At 44.9% G+C, this 23,227-nt stretch overlaps 1 protein-coding gene across 1 annotated transcript in view; it reads left to right on the top strand.

Annotated features, from left to right (window-relative positions):
* Nucleotides 1–2,453: 2,453 nt before the first annotated feature.
* LOC140066022 (uncharacterized) overlaps nucleotides 2,454–23,227 on the top strand; it is a 32,688-nt gene continuing 11,914 nt past the window's right edge. Inside the window, exons 1-5 of the mRNA XM_072113586.1 lie at nucleotides 2,454–2,484; nucleotides 2,610–2,712; nucleotides 3,925–4,808; nucleotides 12,497–12,599; nucleotides 13,784–14,940. Of these exons, the coding sequence (XP_071969687.1) occupies nucleotides 4,095–4,808; nucleotides 12,497–12,599; nucleotides 13,784–14,940 (1,974 nt within the window). The 5' untranslated portion in view covers nucleotides 2,454–2,484; nucleotides 2,610–2,712; nucleotides 3,925–4,094. The remainder of the gene's footprint in view (nucleotides 2,485–2,609; nucleotides 2,713–3,924; nucleotides 4,809–12,496; nucleotides 12,600–13,783; nucleotides 14,941–23,227) is intronic.

Genomic DNA, 23,227 nt, shown 5'->3' with positions numbered 1-23,227 from the left:
AGCATCCACAAAGTTTCCTGCCGGACCAGAATCCAGGAAGGCAGAGGCATGAAATTGATAACCCGTCCCGAACAGGTATGTTCAGACGTGGAGTAGCTTTGTTCTCACCCAGGGACGCTTCTCCCAATAACCCTAGGTGCGTGCATTTCCCGGATGCTGAAGACAGGTCTGAAGGAAGTGTTCCGGGCTGGCACAATAGAGGCAGAGGTTCTCCTGATGTCACCTGAAATGCTTCTGGGGAGACAGCTGAGCCCTATCCACCTGCATCGTTTTCTCTGCAGATTTCACGGCTGGTGGCTGAAGCGGTCTTTGGAAGGCAGGAGCCAGTTGGGTCAAAAGTCAGGCCAGGACTTGCGCTTGTTCAAGACCTTGCTCCTCAGAGCGCTCCATAAACCGGATGTCAATCTGAGTGGCCAGAGAGATTAGATCATTCAGAGAAGACGACAAGTCATATGCAGACAGCACATCTTTAACTTGTCCCGAATGTCCCTTTTTAAAGGTTGCAATCAGGGCTACTTCGTTCCAGGCTAGCTCAGAGGCCGAACCACATAATCACCAACAGATGAGTCCCCTTGACGCAGGTTCAGTAGTGCAGTCTCAGCAGAAAATGCCTGTGCAGGTTCTTCACTTCTAGAAATGAAGATAAACAGGTTCAAAGCAGCCAAACACATGTAAACATTCAAAAACGCATGCATTTTTAAACGGACTGAAAATGCATGCTTTAAAATGGTCCAAGAAAGCGACGTGTGGCAGCACCCTAAAGGGGCTCTTACTGCTGTACCACAATTCTGCAGCATGAAGAAAGTTCACCCCCCCCCCCAAAAAAAAAAGGTGCATTCTGCCTTTAGCACTATTTTTGATAAATGTGGGCCATAGACTTTCCTGCAGAGCTATTTACAGTCCTCAGAGTTCTTCACACACTCACAATCAAACAAATCCAGAGCAAGGTGGAGATGTAGGGGATGCCCTAAGCATTAAGAGGTGTTACGTCTCTGTTGTATAATAAACTTGAGAAAGTATTACATTTTTTCATTATTTATTATTATTTTTCCTAACAGTAAAGGGAAGCTTAGGGCCCATCGTATTTTGGGGATCGAATATATGAAGGGCCACAATGTAAGGGGGAGCTAGCAGAGGCTCAATGTGACAGGGAGCCGCATCTACTTTCCCTCTTTCTGCGCTGTAAAAGTTGGAACACAACTTCTCCTCACGTGGCCCCGCCCCTAGCAACACTTCCTGGGGCCAGACTCCTCCCACACATGACTAATCACATGACTATGACATCATCACAGGTCCTTTCCCCTCTCCCCTATATCTGGAGCACAGCTCTGCAGGTGGAGGTACGTGTGTAGTCACCGGTGTCTGGATTACCAGGGCACATTTATCAGTGACCCAATAGATTCCACCAGAATCTCATCCATCCCTGAGTATCCGCTCACTATACAGAGGAGGGATGTGGGTGGTGAAGGGAGATCTGTATGAAGCCGCGACCAGTGCAGACTGCAATGTGCAGCAGATGGTTATAGGAAAGTTACAGCCTAATAATAGACTGATATCATCATAGAGAAACTCCTATATAATCCATTATTATCCCAACCACACGACATCCACCACCGAGTCACCGGCATCTCCTCATTGTACTTCTACTCATTACAGGAACTGCATTTCTCTACATGATGTTACTTTATCTTATCTTCTTTCTCTTCAGGATCAGACAATGGAGAGAGACACGAGGGTGGAGAGAATCTTCCAGCTCACCCTAGAGATTCTCTTCTATATTACTGGAGAGGTGAGAGATTGTGATGAGGTCACATGACATCATTATCTATGGGAATAACAGATGATAGGACTGGAGAGGTGAGAGATTCTGGAAATGTATGGAGGGAGATTTATCAATGTGTCTCTCCATAACCAGGATTACACAGTAGTGAAGAAGACCTCTAGTGGGCGCTGTCAGGCCCCTGTGTATGAAGGACGGGGGAGAACCCTGAGCCCAATCCCGGCTCCTCCACCTCACCCCCTGATACATGATGACATCAATGAGCAGAAGATCCTAGAAGTCACCCACAAGATGATGGAGCTGCTGACTGGAGAGGTGACACTGCTGGGAATGCTGGGACATTATACAGTAACGCTATGAAGGGATCTGGGTGATGACGGGATCATTGTGTGTGTCAGGTTCCTATAAGGTGTCAGGATGTGGCTGTCTATTTCTCCATGGAGGAGTGGGAGTATTTAGAAGGACACAAAGATGTGTACAAGGACGTCATGATGGAGGACCACCAGCCCCTCACATCAGCAGGTAATAGACAGGACTAAATCCACACGTCCTTTCATTATCTGTATGGAAAGAAGGAATTCAGTCTCTGGATGTTTCCTACAGGTAGATCCAGTAAGAGAACATCACCGGAGAGATGTCCCAGTCCTCTTCTTCTACCACAGGATTGTTCAGAAGAGAATCACAATGTCCTACAGGATTATCAGGTACCTATTTAGTATTGGGCAATTTAAGTTCAAGGGGAATTTTATGGACACCACATTGTGATATTTATGTAAAAACCCCTTTAACGTCATCTCTATGGCGACTTCTTACAATATTTGTTTCTCAGTTTTTGTATCAGGATGAAGATGTGAAGAATATTCCTGCCCCAGAGACATATGTGAGGGGCGATGAGCGATGTAAGGAGGAGATTCCTACAGGTAACTGCCCAGGTGAGTAGTAACCACTAGATAAAGCAGAGACGAGTGATAACACAATACAGAACATGGAGACATAGACTAAGAAAAGCTGGAAGGTGGGAGCTATGAGGGTCAGGAATACTGCTCACCAGGACCTCGGAGGAGGAGACTGAGATGTTACATCAGTAATAATACAGAACCTTATGGTAAGCAGGAAAGTCATAGCCACCATGGGCAGACAAGAAATGCTGCATATACCTGGATTGCTGATATCACACAAATATTCTGTGATACAGAGTTTTTCTTACCACAATCAATGTTAATGGGAACATATCAAGGTGATGTCTATTGAAAACCACCCACAGTTCCTTATGGATCGGTGGTGTCAAGTCTCCGGGTCAGTGAACACCCTGGACCACTGTGGACGATGGCACAAGCTGATACCTGGGACCGGAATCTAAGTGGCACCCGGTCTTCACCAGAGACCGCCGCAAAGCAGAATGGTCTTACTGCGGCGTGGTGCCACCAGATCGTTCCACAGGTGCAACTTGTCCGTGGTGGCAGCCAAGGTCAAAGTAACAATTTAGTGGGCAGTCTGGGAGTCAGGAACAAGCATAGACTTAGGAGAGAGTTAGGTCAAGGCAGGTCCGGGGTCACAACGGGAGGTCAGAGCAAGAACACAAAGAACACTAGGGTATCGCAGGGAGAGCTTTCTCTGAGGCATATGAGCGCGAAGATCCGGCGAGGGTTGATGAGTGCCAATCAGCTGTGCGATGGCCCTTCAAATCTCCGCCCCATAGGGAGCAGGAACGCACAAGCCGACCAGCTGGGAGGGAAGCAGGAACCCGGAAACGTAAGTGAGGGTCGGGGAGGGAGGTGTCACTAAGAGGGACAGCCGTGACAGTACCCCACACACACCCCCATCCCATCGGCATCCCCCTCTTCTTGGTCCAAAGAAATCTTTGTAGGAGGCTAAGGTCCAGAACATTCTCCTTTGGCTCCCAGGTCAGGCCACCAGTAGTAGCTTTCCGACTTCGCTGCGAAAAGCTCTGTACATATGCCGTGAGATGAGGCCCAATGCAGAATCTTTTGATGTCAGTCTAGGTAAGTATTTAAGTTTATCTTTTTGTAAAAAATATAAAAACTTCAAAATGGTTGATTTGGGACATGTAGTTGGTTAAAGGTCCCAAATTGACCTGGCAGGTCCTGTTTAAGGTTATATTTATTCTGTTTTATTTTTTGCAGATAACAACACCAGGGGCTCAGAGGTATTTTCACATTTTCTAGCAGGTGGTTTTTCAGCGTCTGAAGATCATGATGATATCCCAGATGCATCAGTTATTCACAGAGAAGATCCGTCATCTGATCCTATTAAATGGGTTCTTTCTTATGAATCATCAGGAACAGTTGAGGACATGAAATCTTGTTTGGAAAGTGGGGCACATTATAGCCTTGAGGCCGAATTTCAGCAAAATCAAAATGGCGAAAAGCAATTTTCCTGTGTAGAATGTGGAAAATGTTTTAACCAAATATCACATCTCTTAAGACATCAAAGACGTCACACAGGGGGAAGTAAATTTATATGCTCAGAATGTGGGAAATGTTTTACTCAAACAAGCCATCTTTTTAGACATCAACAAATTCACACGGGGGAGAAGCCACATTCATGTTCAGATTGTGGGAAATGTTTTAACCAAAGATCGGATCTTGTAAGACATCAACGAAGTCACACGGGGGAAACTCCATTTTCATGTTCAAAATGTGGGAAAAGTTTCAGTCAAACAGGTCATCTTCTTAAACATCAACAAATTCACACTGGGGAGAAGCCGTATTCATGTTCAGATTGTGGGAAATGTTTTGCAGCCATTGATAATCTTGTTCGACATCAAAGAACTCACACGGGAGAGAAGCCATTTTCATGTTCAGATTGTGGGAAATGTTTCACTCGGAAATCGCATCTTGATCGACATCAGAGAAGTCACACGGGGGAGAAGCCGTTTTCTTGTTCAGATTGCGGGAAATGTTTTGTTCGCAGATCGAAGCTTGTTAACCATCAGAAGTCCTCGCACAGTGGTAAAGCCGAAATGGGAAACGTTAAAACTACAGTTCACAACGTTTTACCTAGTCAATAAACAAACCAAGGACAAGTGTGATGTCATACAAGAAGAGCAGACAGAGATTTACAGAACTATATCATCCATCTTTAAAATCTGATAACATTACCGTCAGAGGTCACGCCAAATTTTTCCTCTCCTCGAAGCATTTTTGAGGAGTATTTTTAGCCGAGGAGGAGCATGAAATTTTCATTTGTACAAATAAATAAATCATATACATATGTAGGGGCACATATATTTACCCGGTCCAGTTGCGCTCCAGCAGCGCGTTCTCCGACGAAGATTCGGGTCTGCGGGGATTCACTAAGGTCGTGCACCCAATATCCACCAGGTGTCGCTGCTGCACCGAGGTCCAACGGAGTTCTCCTGCTTCTTCCTGGTGCATGTGAGTGCTTGATCTTGGGACACAAATCGTTTTTTTAAATACCACGGTTTTTCCGAATCCGTCAGGTTGTCCAACGGCCACACCCCCCGATTTCGGTTGTGTGAAAGCCGGCACCGATGCGCCACAATCCGATCGTGTGCGCCAAAATCCCGGGGCAATTCGGCGCAAAACAGAAGTATTTGGGAAACCCGACGAAAGTGCGGCGTTCGAACCCCTAGTAAATGAGCCCCATAATGTTAACAGCTAGTTGAGCAAGAAAAGCACTACTGCACTTAACTAGCCTATAAAATTGTAGGTACAGGCAGTCCCCGAGTTACGTACAAGATAGGTTCTGTAGGTTTGTTCAATTTGTATGTAAGTCAGAACTGTATATTTTATAATTGTAGTTCCAGACAAATTTTGTTTGGTCTCTGTGACAATTGGATTTTAAAAATGTTGGATTGTGATAAGTACCAGGATTAACAATAAAGCTTCATTGCAGAAACCTGTGATAACTGTTATAGCTGATTATTGTAGCCTGGGGCTAAAGTACAGCAAATTACCAACATCCAGAGGTCTGTCTGTAACTAGGGGTCGTCTGTAAGTTGGGTGTTCTTAAGTAGGGGACTGCCTGTAGATTGCATCATGCGTTAAACACAACCTTTTCTCACCTGAGGGTCGCAGTGTCGTTCTTTAAGGGGGTGCACATGTAAGAGCATCAAACACCACAATGCCGAAGAAATCACCTCCCCGGAAACGACAAATACCACCCGAGACCAGGCAGACACTGAACGCCCCAGAACGTCGCCTGACTGACGCCACAAACCTTAGACCTTAGTCTGGTTGCTGCCGATATTCCATTGCAAGTTCTATATTCTTTTGTTTTTTAACTCTCTTAATTTTTGTACAATGATCCATTTATCTTCTTTTACTTTAAAGTTTTATCGGGGACATCAGTTGGGAGGTAACTAGAGGATTTTCTTTAATGCCAAAAAGGAGTCGTCTGAATTGAAGGAGACTCTTTATTCTTCTTTCGGTTCATCAATAAACTTGACATTGTCTTCGTTAGACTTAACAGGTTCTGTCTGCAATTAGCAGAATGCAGGTTTTATATACACACCTGATTTGGACTGGTTCTTAACCAAAAAGTGAAGACGTTACATATAGAAATAAGAATAGACATCTTTCTGCATATCTGAACCAAAATTCTAGTTCATCTAAAACTCATTTTAAGGTTTTCATTAGACAATTCATGACTTCCTTAAAGTGTTCCTTAACACATTAATACATTTTAATACATTTTAAGCCTCGGGATGACTGGAATTCCTCTTTTATCATACATAGTTTAGTAAAAAACAAGTTCAATATCATTGTAAATAAGGTTAGAAAAAGACATCAGCCATTTATTCTATATTGTATAGCGTTGATCCAGAGAGAGGCAAAAAAAACCCTGCAAGGCGGATGGCAAGTGCCCTAAAGAAGGAAAAAATCTTCCCAGCCCCATGTATGGTGGTCAAAAATAGCCCCTTGATCAACAGAAACTACTTACAAAAAGTTTTATTTTAATAAGATGTGATATTAAGACTCTCCAGAAAGGCACCCAGGCCTCTCCTGAACATGTTCAAATTATCCATTACAGCATTTTGAGGCAGAGAGTTCCAGAGTCTCATTGCTCTCAGCGTAAAAATCCATGTCTATGGTGATGGTAGAGCCGCCCGTTCTCTAGGAGTAGAGGATGTCCCCTGTCTATGGTGATGGTAGAGCCGCCCCTTCTCTAGGAGTAGAGGATGCCCCCTGTCTATGGTGATGGTAGAACCTCCTCTCCTCTAGGTGTAGAGGATACCCCCTGTCTATGGTGATGGTAGAGCCACCTCTTCTCTAGGTGTAGAGGATGCCCCCTGTCTATGGTGATGGTAGAGCCGCCCCTTCTCTAGGAGTAGAGGATGTCCCCTGTCTATGGTGATGGCAGAACCTCCTCTCCTCTAGGTGTAGAGGATGCCCCCTGTCTATGGTGATGGTAGAACCTCCTCTCCTCTAGGTGTAGAGGATGCCCCCTGTCTATGGTGATGGTAGAACCTCCACTCCTCTAGGTGTAGAGGATGCCCCCTGTCTATGGTGATGGTAGAACCTCCACTCCTCTAGGTGTAGAGGATGCCCTTGTCTATGGTGATGGTAGAGCCGCCCCTTCTCTAGGAGTAGAGGATGTCCCCTATCTATGGTGATTGGAGAATGACCTCTCCTCTAGGTGTAGAGGATGCCCCCTGTCTATGGTGATGGTAGAACCGCCTCTCCTCCAGGTGTAGAGGATGCCTCCTGTCTATGGTGATGGTAGAAACTCCTCTCCTTTTGGTGTAGAGGATGCCCCCTGTCTATGCTGATGGTAGAACTTCCTCTCCTCTAGGTGTAGAGGATGCCCCCTGTCTATGGTGATGGTAGAACCGCCTCTCCTCTAGGTGTGCAGGATTCCCCTGTCTATGGTGATGGTAGAACCTCCTCTCCTCTAGGTGTAGAGGATACCCCCTGTCTACGGTGATGGTAGAACCTCCTCTCCTCCAGGTGTAGAGGATGCCCCCTGTCTATGTGATGGTAGAACCTCCTCTACTCCAAGTGTAGAGGATGCCTCCTGTCTAAGGTGATGGTAGAAACTCCTCTCCTTTTGGTGTAGAGGATGCCCCTCTGTATGGTGATGGTAGAACCTCCTCTCCTCCAGGTGTAAAGGATGCCCCCTGTCTATGGTGATGGTAGAACCTCCTCTCCTTTAAGTGTAGAGGATGCCACTGTCTATGGCAATGGTAGAACCCCATACACCATGATTACACCATGTACTTACACCATGATTAAGAACGGTTAATCCGTTTGAAACGCGTTGGACAGAGAAAGGGAATATCGAGAAACAATGCTGTGGATGTTCGTATTCTGACCAAATAAAGTCTCAAAAGTTTTTTCCGGAAATTGGCTGGACTGTCGAAAGTTTTTTCTGTAAGCTATTGTGACCTCAGCAAACGAGGTGAAGCCCGTGCCATTTCTGAAGTACAGAGAGGCTGGAGGTGAGCTGGAATAAGATTTCTTTTCAATGGTAGAACCCCCTCTTCTCTAGGTGTAGAGGATGCCCCCTGTCTATGGTGATGGTAGAACCTCCTCTCCTTTTGGTGTAGAGGATGCCACTGTCTATGGCAATGGTAGAACCCCCTCTTCTCTAGGTGTAGAGGATGCCCCCTGTCTATGGTGATGGTAGAACCTCCTCTCCTTTTGGTGTAGAGGATGCCCCCTGTTTATGGTGATGGTAGAACCTCCTTTCCTCTAGGTGTAGAGGATGCCCCCTGTCTATGGTGTTAAGTAGGTCGCACTGGTTTCGGACGCCATCTTGACTACTGTCCGCCATCTTAGATACAGAGGCCATGTTCCCTGACCATTGTCAAGTTAATGTCATGATTCAAACTCCACCCCACCCAACCTGCATGCTCGCCTGTCAGCTAATACCCTTTGACATTTAATGAGAAGCCAGTCTGTCCTTGATTATATTGTGATTCTGGAGCCACTTATCTTCTTCTTAGTATAAACAATATCTGTGTACAAGGTCTCTGAGAATTGAGCACAATTAATTAACTTTTTCCTAGAATGTGCTGATGTCCAATAGAATCTAAGTGCCTTATCTCCTTTCATACAACACCAAAATGCTGATGTCTATGTGCTAAAATAGACTTTTTGAAATAAACAGTGTGATTTGAGAGCATCGGAAGACCGGAGTGTGTTTTTCATTTACTCTGTCATCTCGCTGCCGGCAGCTATCTCATCCTCCCTAAAAGAGTTAATTAGGACTCACCTTACAAAAGTCAAGAGGGCTGTTGGGGCACTGCATAAAATATCCCTATCAATGGTGATGGTAGAACCTCCTCTCCTCCTTGTGTAGAGGATGTCCCCTGTCTATGGCAATGGTAGAACCACCTCTCCTCTAGGTGTAGAGGATGCCCCCTGTCTATGGTGATGGTAGAACCTCCTCTCCTCTAGGTGTAGAGGATGCTCCCTGTCTATGGTGATGGTAGAACCTCCTCTCCTCTAGGTGTAGAGAATGCCCCCTGTCTATGGTGATGGTAGAACCACCTCTCCTCTAGGTGTAGAGGATGTCCCCTGTCTATGGTGATGGTAGAACCTCCTCTCCTCTAGGTGTAGAGGATGTCCCCTGTCTATGGTGATGGTATAACCTCCTCTCCTCTAGGTGTAGAGGATGCCCCCTGTCTATGGTGATGGTAGAACCTCCTCTCCTCCTTGTGTAGAGGATTCCCCCTGTCTATGGTGATGGTAGAACCACCTCTCCTCTAGGTGTAGAGGATGCCCCCTGTCTATGGTGATGGTAGAACCTCCTCTCCTCTAGGTGTAGAGGATGCCCCCTGTCTATGGTGATGGTAGAACCTCCTCTCCTCCTTGTGTAGAGGATGTCCCCTGTCTATGGCAATGGTAGAACCACCTCTCCTCTAGGTGTAGAGGATGCCCCCTGTCTATGGTGATGGTAGAACCTCCTCTCCTCTAGGTGTAGAGGATGCCCCCAGTCTATGGTGATGGTAGAACCTCCTCTCCTCTAGGTGTAGAGGATGCCCCCTGTCTATGGCAATGGTAGAACCACCTCTCCTCTAGGTGTGGAGGATGCCGATCAGAGTAACCTGACAGGACCGATGTCCTGATAATACCGAAGCTGATGCTGGGTTATAAGGTTATGTACAGTGAGATAATCTAGGATAGCATGTCTAACAAACCCCTCAAATATTCATTAGGAACATTTATTATACATCTCTGCTGTATAATAAAATCAGGCCAATATATAAGGATATCATCACGATACACAACGAGCAGAGTAATAAGAGATTGCAATGCGTCTTCTGGGTTCTGTCGGTGTCCATTATATCACTAGAGGCTTCATACAGAGGAAGAGACCAACACAAGTCTCAGCGCTGGTCACAACTTCTCCTCATATGGCCCCGCCCCTAGCAACACTTCTTGGAACCTGACTCCTCCCACACATGTGACTAATCACATGGTCATGACATCATCACAGGTCCTATAGCTTCTCCAGCAGCCCAGGAGCCTGAATCCTCCCACACATGGGGCTGGTCACATGACTATGACATCATCACAGGTCCTGTCACATATATCTGGAGCTCTGCAGGTGGAGGTAGGTGTGTAGTCACCGGGGACATTTATCAGTGACCCCTCGCTTGAGGTTTCGGGGTCACATAGGGGTTGGTGGTTCCTGGTTTCCTCCTCGCTCATTGGCCGGGCTCTGTGTCAGTCCACCAGCAGAAGATGTGAGCTCTGTATGACGCCGCGATCAGTGCGGAGGAGAAGACAAGAATTGGACAGGGGACATATGGCATCTGAAAAATACTTCTTCTTTTTATCAGACATAAGGCTTGATTTCTTCACCTTCTTCTTCTTACACTAATATTGATGTGCTGCTGAAAATTGCTCCATTTTGTAGACACTAATAATTTTATTCTGCTGGAGAGATCATTAGAACCTGCAGAAGATAAAAACTGTGCTCACATCATGAATAGATTCAACCATAACCGTACAAAGAGGAAGCTGTGACCGTTACCCTGACATCATGAAGATTGAGATAGATACTATTTATTAATGACTCGTGAGTGATATCATATTTCTCTCCAGAAGCCATTATGTTCAACCAGAGGATATCTGTTTTAGCCGGGGCCATGTTGTCCACTGGCCAGCCATGTCCTGATTCAAACATCATTTGTGTGAACTGTTTAGTAACTATTTTGTACTTGCTACTGTTTACCTTGGCTTTCTTTAGCTTCTCTGCTTAAAGGCCATATTTTACACAAGGACATTTATTAGAAACATTCTGTTTCCCTGTAGTCTATTATTATTCCAGTAAAAACTAAACTTAAAGTTCATTTGGGTAAATGGCTTAAAGAGGAGGTTCTGGTATATTCAAGCTAACCTACAGCATTTCAGTATTTGAACACCTTTTCACGTCCTCTGCAAGGTTTTTTTCCATTCTGATGTACACGACTGCCTGGTGGCCTTATCCCAGTGCTGGGAACAAAGTGTCTTGTGAAGTCTGATTTTTAGTGATGGATTTGGGAATCCTCTGTCTGAGCCCTAGAAGAATGAAGTTCTCTACTAAATTGTGACTGTTCTCATTTTTCTTATCTTCTTTCCTTTCAGCATCAGAAAATGGAGAGAGACAGGAGGGTGGAGAGAATCTTCCAGCTCACCCTAGAGATTCTCTTCTATATTACTGGAGAGGTGAGAGATTGTGATGATGTCACATGACATCATTATCTATGGGAATAACAGATGATAGGACTGGAGAGGTGAGAGATTCTGGAAATGTATGGAGGGAGATTTATCAATGTGTCTCTCCATAACCAGGATTACACAGTAGTGAAGAAGACCTCTAGTGGGCGCTGTCAGGCCCCTGTGTATGAAGGACGGGGGAGAACCCTGAGCCCAATCCCGGCTCCTCCACCTCACCCCCTGATACATGATGACATCAATGAGCAGAAGATCCTAGAAGTCACCCACAAGATGATGGAGCTGCTGACTGGAGAGGTGACACTGCTGGGAATGCTGGGACATTATACAGTAACGCTATGAAGGGATCTGGGTGATGACGGGATCATTGTGTGTGTCAGGTTCCTATAAGGTGTCAGGATGTGGCTGTCTATTTCTCCATGGAGGAGTGGGAGTATTTAGAAGGACACAAAGATGTGTACAAGGACGTCATGATGGAGGACCACCAGCCCCTCACATCAGCAGGTAATAGACAGGACTAAATCCACACGTCCTTTCATTATCTGTATGGAAAGAAGGAATTCAGTCTCTGGATGTTTCCTACAGGTAGATCCAGTAAGAGAACATCACCGGAGAGATGTCCCAGTCCTCTTCTTCTACCACAGGATTGTTCAGAGGAGAAATATGTCCCACAGGATCATCAGGTAGATGGAGATAAGACTTCATGACATCTTCTCTGATCTGTGGAGGTTTATTATATTCATAAAAGTGTCTTAAGAATTGGCATATTGTAAAGTCCCATGTCCATGTAGTCTCTATCTGCTAGAGTCAGCTTTGCAGTAAGTAAAAAACATGGTGGAGAGCTGCACTTATGTGTCTCAGATATCTCCTCCTGACAGGTCATATTTGGTTGTTAAAATAAATAACTGATCTATTCTTATAATGTATAATTTCCTCTGTGACTTCTTACAGTATTTGTTTCTCAGTTTTTGTCTATTTGATTCCGTTTTGAGCCTTATTCATTTTGTAAAGCCTTGTCTGTGACTTCTCCATCGTCTGGTGACTTCTTACAATATTTGTTTCTCAGTTTGTGTATCAGGGTGAAGATGTGAAGAATATTACTGCCCCAGAGACATATGTGAGGGGCGATGAGCGATGTAAGGAGGAGATTCCTACAGGTAACTGCCCAGGTGAGTAGTAACCACTAGATAAAGCAGAGACGAGTGATAACACAAGACAGAACATGGAGACATAGACTAAGAAAAGCTGGAAGGTGGGAGCTATGAGGGTCAGGAATACTGCTCACCAGGACCTCAAAGGAAGAGGCTGAGATGTTACGCCAGTAATAGTACATACCGTATATACGCTGAAAGAAAACAACTTGGTTTATACAAGAGTGACGAGAGAAAAATCCTGCTAAAAGTCAGACCCTTCTGATTGCTGTAGTGGAGATCGGGTGAAGCGCTGCTAAAGCATTTCTCCCAATCTCCACAAGAGAATTACCTGAGCACTGCTCTCCTCTTCCTGCTGACCTGGAGTTGTGATGATGTCATCAGGTCACGTGACAGTCTAAAGTCACATGACCAGGAAGAATAGATCATGTACAGAGGATGACATGCCTGTGGGGGTATTATTTACATGAGTTATGTGTGTAAGGGGTAAACTAAAAGGATGGGGAGCAGATTTAGGAAATATGGTAGATACGGAGCTGAGGGTATTTAAGGGGTTTATTCAATACGGGGTTAAGAGCTAATGCGGGGGGGGGGGGGGGTGCACAACTCTAGCAGATTTGTGTGTGCGCATGTAGCACAGATGTCTCTGTGTGTAGGTAGCGGAGATGTGTGTGTGGCCAATGCAATATTAAATTGGTTTATGGTGTCCAAATCTGGAGGGCGTCTTATAGTCCGAAAAATCTTGTACCTTCTGCCACTCCCCGCCTTTTCCCTCCTATCTTTATGTAACAGAGACAACAATGACATCACCTCAATGCCCATGCATACACTATGATGTCATCAGCGGTGACACCACTGTTTCATAGTGCTTGTGCGGGAAAAGCGTATGGACCTGTCTACTTTCAGCTCTGTTACATGAAGACAATGGGGAAGAGAAGCTGCGGGGAGCACTGGAAGGTAAGTATGTTAGTTTAATTTTTTTTATACAATGACGGGAAGATGCTACACAGCATTTCATTACTGGGTAGGGAATGCTGAACAGGGCATGTCATTGCTTGGGGAGGCCACTGCATTTTCCACCTTAGGCTTATACTCGAGTCAATAAGTATTTTGTGGTTAAATTAAGTGCTTCGGCTTATACTGGAGTGTAATAGTGGTATGTTTTGTTACCACAAGGTTATAATCTGTTTTATTCTTTGCAGATGACAATACCTGGAGCTCAGAGGAACATCTGATATCATCACGTGTTACAGCAAATACATCTGAAGATCATGAAAATATCCCAGATGCATCATTAGGCCTTTACACACAAGATCTGTCATCTTATCCTATTCGATGGGTCCTTTCTTCTGATTCATTAGGAACCGTTACAAACGTTAAGTCAGGTTTAGAAAGTATAAAGGAATATAATGTTGAAGCAGATCTCCCGCTAAGTCACACAGCGGAGAAGCTATTTTCCTGTTTAGAATGTGGAATATATTTCAACCAAAAATCAGATCTTTTAAGACATCAAAATAGTCACACGGGAGGAAACCTATTTACATGTTCAGAATGTGGGAAAAGTTTTACTCAAACATACTATCTTCTTAGACATCAACGAATTCATACAGGGGAGAAGCCATTTTCATGTTCAGAATGTGGGAAATGTTTTAACCAAAAATCAATTCTGGTAAGGCATCAACGAATACACATGGGGGAAAATCCATTTTCATGTTCAGAATGTGGGAAACGTTTTACTCAATCAAACCATCTCCGGAAACATCAACAAATTCACACAGGGGAGAAACCATTTTCATGTTTAGATTGTGGGAGATGTTTTACAACCATTGACAAACTTATTAGACATCAGAGAATTCACACAGGGGAGAAGCCATATTCATGCTCAGAATGTGGGAAATGTTTTACCCAAAAATCAGATCTTGTAAGACATCAACGAATTCACACAAGGGGAAATCCATTTTCATGTTCAGAATGTGGGAAATATTTTACAACCAGTCAAAATCTTCTAAAGCATCAACGAATCCACACAGGGGAGAAACCGTTTTCATGTTCAGAATGTGGGAAATGTTTTACAGCCAACGACAATCTTCTTAAACATCAGAGAACTCACACAGGGGAGAAGCCATTTTCATGTTCGGACTGTGGGAAATGTTTTACTCGGAAATCAAATCTTGTGACACATCAGAGAAGCCACACAGGGGAGAAGCCCTTTTCTTGTTCAGAATGTGGGAAAAGTTTTTCGCGGAAATCACAACTCTTTAACCATCAGAAATCCCTACATGGTGGTGAAGCCAAAATGGAAAATGTTGAAACTACAGTTCACATCATTTTACCAAGTCAAAAAACAAACCAAGGACAATTATGATGTAATAAAAGGAAAGTGGAGAGTTATGTATTGTAATAAGTCATACATCTTAACTAACTGTGAGATCTAAAAATTGAGATATTACCATTCCGAGGTTGCAGTTTTGTTTTCCAGAGGAGCAATAATACTTCTCTTACCATTTTTGAGGAATATGTTTACTTGGCACATAGATAATGTTAACAAACTGTTAATTATTGAGCTTAAATAGCCTATTTTGGCAGTGGTCGTTCGATTGTATCAGCCATTAAACAAGGATAGCACTAGCTTTTCTCACCTGAGGGTCATAGTGTTATTCTCTTGGGTGGTTCACACACAAGAGCATCAGATACCACAGCGCAGGAGAAATTGCCTTTTTAGAAACCTCAAACACCACCCAAATCCAGGGAATGGCTGATGCCGAGAAAAAGCTGCAATAATGTTATGAATATCGGTCGAATGGGACTTTTTATTCTTGAGTGAGACTGAAAAAAGTCATAGGGTGACTTAATGCAGGGTCGGCGCCAGCCCTGGGCATACGTGGGCAAGTTCCAGGGCCCACAGCGCCTTGGTGTGAGAGGGTACTGTATCTAACGAGTCCATAGGGGGTGTGGGGGGCTGTATATAAAATAACCATGATGGAGCTGTTTGGGATGATAAACTAGGGAACGTTGTAGGGAAGAGGAGACTGTTTGTTTGTTTTAGTTGATGAATTTTTAAGTTCACCTAAGTTCACTGCACCGGGGCCCACTGAGGCTCTGTCGCCCAGGGGCCTACTTAAACCTGAAGACGACTCTGACTTTAATGGGTTCTGACTGCATATAATTGGCAGAATGTGATTTAATGCTGGTTCTTAAAGGAGACCTACCACCAGGAATCTACTAACGGAAGCATTCCTGATGGTACAGTGTCGGTATCTTTTTTCCCTATCGAACTGTAGCACGAAGGGGCACACATTGGCGCCCGCGAGAGGAGGATAGGTGATCGTTGCTCACCCTTGCCCCTCTCCATAGCGATGTATGGCGCACAGCGGAATTCCCGTACGGTGGCGTATGTACGTTCCCCATACGGCCGTGTGAATGTAGCCTTAATAAAACTTATATCTTTCGTTTATCTAAATTAACTTCAGAGTCTACCGGGGCGTGGAGTAGCCAGGCCGATAACTGCCCTCTCCGGTTACTGCACAGAGCACCAGTGAAGCCATTGGTGAGCCGGAAGTTATTGCCCACGCGTCGGCACGATCTGAGGTCCTTTAAAGGGTCCATGGGTGTGGAGGAGCCTTAGTTCCCAGCCCACAGCCCAGTTACTTCACACCTCTGAAGATTATTTACATAAAAGTAAGAAGTAGTCTGTAGAGCTTAGAACTCAAGCAGGAATCATCCATCAGGAAAAGTTCAGTTAGTGGCTTCCTGGTGGTAGGTTTCTTTTTTAACCACAAAGCAACGAGACCTATAGAAATAAGAAGAGACATCTTTCTGCTATGTAAACCACATTCCTAACTCCTGGGGTCAAGTCCCATCCAGGGCAGGTTGTATGTTCTCTCCGTGTTTGCATGGGTTTCTTCTGAGTCCTCCAATTTCCTCCCACACTCCAAAAAACATACTGGTAGGTTGATTAGATTGTGATTAGACTGACCTGGAAAGCTTTGTGAACTATATAAAAAAAGGAATTATTATTATTACATTAGTTCACTAATGACTTCCTAAATGTGCCTGGAATATTAATTATGAAGCTTTGAGTAAGAGAGAAAAACTGGACTTTCTATTTATCCTACAAAAGTTTAGCAAAAGCAAATGGGATATGTCTGTTATAATTTGGAAATCCCCTTTAATGCCCCCTATTCGTTTATTTAGAAACTTTAGCTAAGCACAAAAAGAACAAACATAAGAGAATGAAGGTCAACTTTGCTGTTCTCAGGTACTACAAGGGCGATAAAAATGGCAAAAACCACTAACTGTGGCATGAAGACCCATCAGTTGAGAGTGGTGCTGGGGTCATTAGGTGCCAGGTATCCTGGATAGCTCCCACAGTGTGTGTCCCTTAATGTCCCTTAAACAAATCATAAAGCACTGCATGGCGGGTCATGGTGTTCCTGGGCACAAAGTATTGGAATCTGTGCTCCAGGGCATCCAAAAACTGCTGAGCAAAAGGGTACTGCCAAAATGGGTGCATGGGACTGAAGCATATCTTGCTCAGCTTCCAGGCATACATGAAGGCTCTGAGGGGCAGTCAACCCTTGATGGCCATACATGAGAAGTTCTTGTGCTTGTTGAAAAGTCGGTCCCATGACGCTAGTCCAGACAGTCTCTGCCATGTCAGGGGTGACCCCTGGAACCTGCTCCACATTGTCTTTAGCTCTGATGAACCTATGGATGGTCTTGGGCTTTCACAGCTCTGGTTTAAGTCCCTCCAGATCCCTCACAAAATTAACAACGCAGCGGGAGTTGTCCCATTCCAGCTTGCACCAGAGGTGTAGGAAGAAGTAGACTTTCTCGGGGGAACATTCCAAAGCAAGGTTGAGATGTTGGAGATGCCTTTCCTGAATGGCTCCTTGCACATGATGGTCTGCTTGAATCTGTCTATTTTGCCCCAGACAAACTGAAAAATGATCCTGGCAATGTCAGTGTGCACCTCAGCCATGGATGACAAACCCTTAGCAGTTTATTGTAGCACAGGCAGCACTTTGTTATAAGAACAACAGCTTTCCTCTGCTCAAGCATTCTTCCCAAGACCTGAGGGCTGCACCTATCTTGCCGAACCAAACCACCAGAACCTTGATGAAGTCCTGTTGGATGGTGAAAGAAAAGGGGGTAGAAGGAACAACGTGCCAGTCTCTGAAAAGCATGGCCTCCGACTTCTTGCAGTTGACTTTTTCCCCTTGTCCGAACTTCCGAACGCATACAAAAGGGGGTGATAGAGGGCAGCTTTGTCTGACCCCTGAGAGGACAGCAAAGGTCAGTCTTCAAGATGTTCATATTCCCAATAGGAGGCCCGAGTGCCCCAATTACTCACCTACAGCCCACAACTGGAGATCTTACGTCACATTGCCAGGGAACTCCAACCTATTCTTCATAAATATAAAACTAAGACATATATTCCCAGTCCCCGCTCTCGTTTTCTTTCGACAATCACCAAACCTGAAGCAACTTGTTTGGAGTGCCCTGAACCCTCACCTGCCTGAAAAGCAGGTGCAAAATGTGTTGGCACATTCACACGGGCGACCCGTACTTGTGCCACAATCACAGCAACTACGTAAGATCAAGAGGACATTTTCCTGCAGGTTTTCCAATGTGGTGTGTCTGATTATTTGTGAACAGTGTCCAACCATAGGCCTATATGTGGGGGGCACAAGCCAGAGAGTTCATCAGCACTTGAACAAACACATATCCGATATTCAAAAGAAATGGATAGATCTCCCAGTGGCCGCACATTTCTCCAGAGAGGACCACACTATGGGAAATGTGTGGATTACTGTTTTAATGAGACATTTCAAGACAAAGAGGGAAAGGAAGGAATGGGAGTATAAATTAATGCTGAGATTCAGCGCCTTACAATGTAGTCTTAAAGGGGGTTTCCCATGAACAAAATTTAGGCCCTATCCAAGGGATAGGGCCTAACTTGGCGATCAGTGAGGGTCTCAGTGATGAGACCCCCACAGATCATGAAAATGAGGGGTCCGTCCCTTGATCAGACTAATGGAGCAGGCGGCTGCGCATGACCATTCTGCTTCATTAATCTCTATGGAGCTGACCGCAATTGCTGAGGGCTACTCGATTAATGGAGCAGAATTGTCATGCGCAGCCACTTGCTCCATTAGTCTGAGCGACGAGGGGCACGAAAGACCCCTATTTTTCGTGATCTGTGGGGGTCTCATCACTGAGACCCCCACTGATCGGCAAGTTAGGCCCTATCCCGTGAATAGGGCCTAACTTTTGATCATTGGAAAACCCTTTAACATTCATGCAGCTTCATGACCCCCGACCTGGAGGGCACAAGCAGATAAAAGCCAGAGCTCGCTTGTCACACCTCACAGGTTTTTAGTCTCTTTGTTACCTTCCTCTTGTAAAGTTTTGCCTAGCATGTACAAAATGCTGTGTACTTTTATCTATAGCATCATGTCTGATGAAGAGAACTAGTATTCTTGAAAGCTCCACCACATAAGTGTCAGCGATAAGGATGGTCCCACCTCCACCAACACTTCCTGGTGTCAGACTCCTCCCACTCATGTGACTAATCTCCAGCAGCCCAGAGCCTGACTCCTCCTACACACAGGACTGGTCACATGACTATGACATCATCACAGGTCCTCTCCTCTCTCATATATGGTGCACAGCTCCGCAGGTAGGTGTGTATGAGGTTCATCTCCTGCCCAGTATTCACATTAGGAGGTTGGTTATAATGAAAGATATTCATTCATTATATTCATTCATTTTGTAATTAACTCAATAGAATAATTATGATTCCCAAATCGTACACCCTGCACGTAGCGTACACTACCCTGCACGTAGCGCACACTGCACATAGTAAACACTGCACTATACATAGTACACCCTGCACATAGCACACACACTGCACATAGTACACATGACACTGCACATAGTACATACTGCACTATACACAGGACACTGCACAAAGGACACACCCTGCACATAGAACACACACTGCACACAGGACACACTGCACATAGTACACAGGACACTGCACATAGTACACACTGCACATAGTACACTGCACATAGTACACAGGACACTGCACATAGTACACACTGCACATAGTACACTGCACATAGTACACAGGACACTGCACACAGGACGCTGCACATAGTACACAGGACACTGCACATAGTACACACTGCACATAGTACACTGCACATAGTACACAGGACACTGCACACAGGACGCTGCACATAGTACACAGGACACTGCACACAGGACACTGCACAAAGGACACACCCTGCACATAGAACACACACTGCGCACAGGACACACTGCACATAGTACACAGGACACTGCACACAGGACGCTGCACATAGTACACAGGACACTGCACACAGGATGCTGCACATAGTACACACTGCACACAGTACACAGGACCCTGCACATAGCCCGCCCCCTGCACATAGTACACACATTAGTAAATGTGCCCCATTGTGTTTTCCAACTTTTGTATATTTTTTGATAATAGCAGATCACTGACTCACCAGGGGAGCCAGTGTTAAACTAGTCACTACTGGCCACGTAGAGCAGGCTCACTTTTAGGTTACGTAACAAAGAGAAAATTGTGAAAATATTAAATGATCGTCCACCAAAAATGTAAAAAAATTTATATATATATGAATGTCATCCGGATATGATAGGGAGATAGATAGAAAGATATGATAGATGATACATAGATATAAGAGTGTAGTGGGGCAGAAATGGAGGAGATTATAGAAAGGGAACAGGCCGCAGCCTGTAGAGGGGGGAGCGAGTGAAACATTTCTGACTTTGGAGAGGAGGTGAGTATGAGACTGGCAGAGACTGAGGAGCAGGGGGGCTCACGTGTCCTGACTGATCCTGCACTGAGTAATGTAGGAGCAGGGACTGACAGGATCCTACTGACTACCGATCTCTCTCATATCTGCGTCTAATCTGTCGGCATCTAATGCTTCTCTGCTGGACCTGGCACTTTAACACCCGCGGCAGCATGAGGAAGGGGCATCACACTGCAAAATCATTACCCAATAATGATATAATGCTGTCAGTACCAGAACCACTGCGGGTCCATACACAGCATCATGTGAGGAGAGTAGAGGGGACTCCCAGCATCATAATCACTATCATACTGTAACATCATCTCAGAGGAGCCGCAGTAGTGCCGGGAAATGTCACGTATGGGTCATGGTTTCCATCCTGAATATTTCTGTCTGAACTGGACCCTAACACTAATTCATGAAGTTCTCTTCTAGACGTCAGGATTTTACACTGATTTCATCTCACATTCTAATCCGTAATCCATCAGTATCTCCTCAGTGTTTTCTTATATTGATTCTAATTTACATTATATTTTATATATTTTACTTGGTCTCATCTTCTTTCTCTTCAGGATCAGACAATGGAGAGAGACACGAGGGTGGAGAGAATGTTCCAGCTCACCCTAGAGATTCTCTTCTATATTACTGGAGAGGTGAGAGATTGTGATGAGGTCACATGACATCATTATCTATGGGAATAACAGATGATAGGACTGGAGAGGTGAGAGATTCTGGAAATGTATGGAGGGAGATTTATCAATGTGTCTCTCCATAACCAGGATTACACAGTAGTGAAGAAGACCTCTAGTGGGCGCTGTCAGGCCCCTGTGTATGAAGGACGGGGGAGAACCCTGAGCCCAATCCCGGCTTCTCCACCTCACCCCCTGATACATGATGACATCAATGAGCAGAAGATCCTAGAAGTCACCCACAAGATGATGGAGCTGCTGACTGGAGAGGTGACACTGCTGGGAATGCTGGGACATTATACAGTAACGCTATGAAGGGATCTGGGTGATGACGGGATCATTGTGTGTGTCAGGTTCCTATAAGGTGTCAGGATGTGGCTGTCTATTTCTCCATGGAGGAGTGGGAGTATTTAGAAGGACACAAAGATGTGTACAAGGACGTCATGATGGAGGACCACCAGCCCCTCACATCAGCAGGTAATAGACAGGACTAAATCCACACGTCCTTTCATTATCTGTATGGAAAGAAGGAATTCAGTCTCTGGATGTTTCCTACAGGTAGATCCAGTAAGAGAACATCACCGGAGAGATGTCCCAGTCCTCTTCTTCTACCACAGGATTGTTCAGAGGAGAAATATGTCCCACAGGATCATCAGGTAGATGGAGATGAGACTTCATGACATCTTCTCTGCTCTTTGTTAGCTGCCAGGCAATTCGATTATTATGCCCATTTCACCAGCTCTGCGGCAATGTAGAACGGTGGTGTACGAAGAGGGATGCGAGCGGTGGTAGAGGGAGTACAGTCGCTTCTGTAGGTGAATGTTCAAGCTGAATGGTCACTGGTTACTAGTGCAATATACGCGCCTGCCGTAAAAGTAGACGTTAGTACAGCCTGGCTTCCTGATGATGCCAGGAATGTGGGACCTTCATGTTACGTCAATGCACGAGCGCCGGTGTATGATAAATGTCCCCCAGAATCTCTTTATGCCTGACTCCAGTTTTACTTTTTATGGAACAGGTTAAAAGGGTTTCGCCCATTAAGGAAAATTCTCAAAAAATATTCAATCCCCTAGTGATTTTAACACAATAAATATAATTTTTAACCCTTTACTTTACAATTTTACTTAGTTTAATTGGTGTTTTAGCTCCTATCACTCAGTGATGGTCAGTGTAAGAATCTAGAGTGTGGGCGGAGACTCTCTAAGCAGACACTTTATGATCCCTCTAGTATCAGGGTATACATTTATATACATTTTCATTTAGCTTCTGAACTGTATCTGATGCATAGAAAGAGAGATCAGGGATGATGCACCCCATGAGATGCTTGTTACACACAATGACACAGTCAGCTCACCTACATCTCTGCTATTCCACAACACACTGCTAGTTCTGTTGTGCCTTCCTCCCACTCCCCGGATAAAGAGCTTATCTGCATGTATCTTGTAGTTCTTCTCTCGCTGCTGATATTTGCTGGCAGGAAGTCAGAGTGTATCAGTGTGAGCTCCATCCTGGAATGCAAGGGGAGAGGTCGCGGCAGGGAGCAGAGAATATCTCGGCTCCACAGCCATCAGACAGGAAACCAAGATGGCTGCCGACCCTAAAGTCAGAAGATTCAGGGTCAGAAACAAGGGGCAACTAAAATTGTATACAGCAGGACTGATAGAGACAGGTTGGAATTATATCTGTGAGATGCTGCATTTTTGTTAATAACATTGAATTATTTTGCTATCCTGAGTATTTTTAAGAAACTTGTCTTCGTGGTAATACCCCTCTAAAGGAAATCAACCACTCGAAAAACACTATATAAACTAGAAATACTCACCTTCTGTCCCCTTCATCTTGATCCAGGCCCTGTCCTCCACTAGACTTGACACGTCAGGATCACCTAGAAAAGAAACGAATAATAAGCAGCATCCCTATTTTTTCCCGCCCTCGCACCTCCCTTTCCCGAGCTGGGAGCATGGAACGGCGAGGTGACATCACATGAGAGGTGGGAATTGACCTCCCTCCCCCAGCACGGCGCGCATAATTACCAGCCTGGAGCACCGGACATCTTAATAATTGTACAGTTTTTTCTAGGTGATCCTGGTGTGTCAAAACCAAC

The sequence above is a fragment of the Engystomops pustulosus genome, chromosome 6 (assembly GCF_040894005.1).
Source record: "Engystomops pustulosus chromosome 6, aEngPut4.maternal, whole genome shotgun sequence".
Lineage (NCBI taxonomy): Eukaryota > Metazoa > Chordata > Amphibia > Anura > Leptodactylidae > Engystomops > Engystomops pustulosus.
The sequence above is the reverse complement of the archived record's forward strand: the minus strand, read 5'-3'. Positions and strand labels throughout refer to the sequence as shown.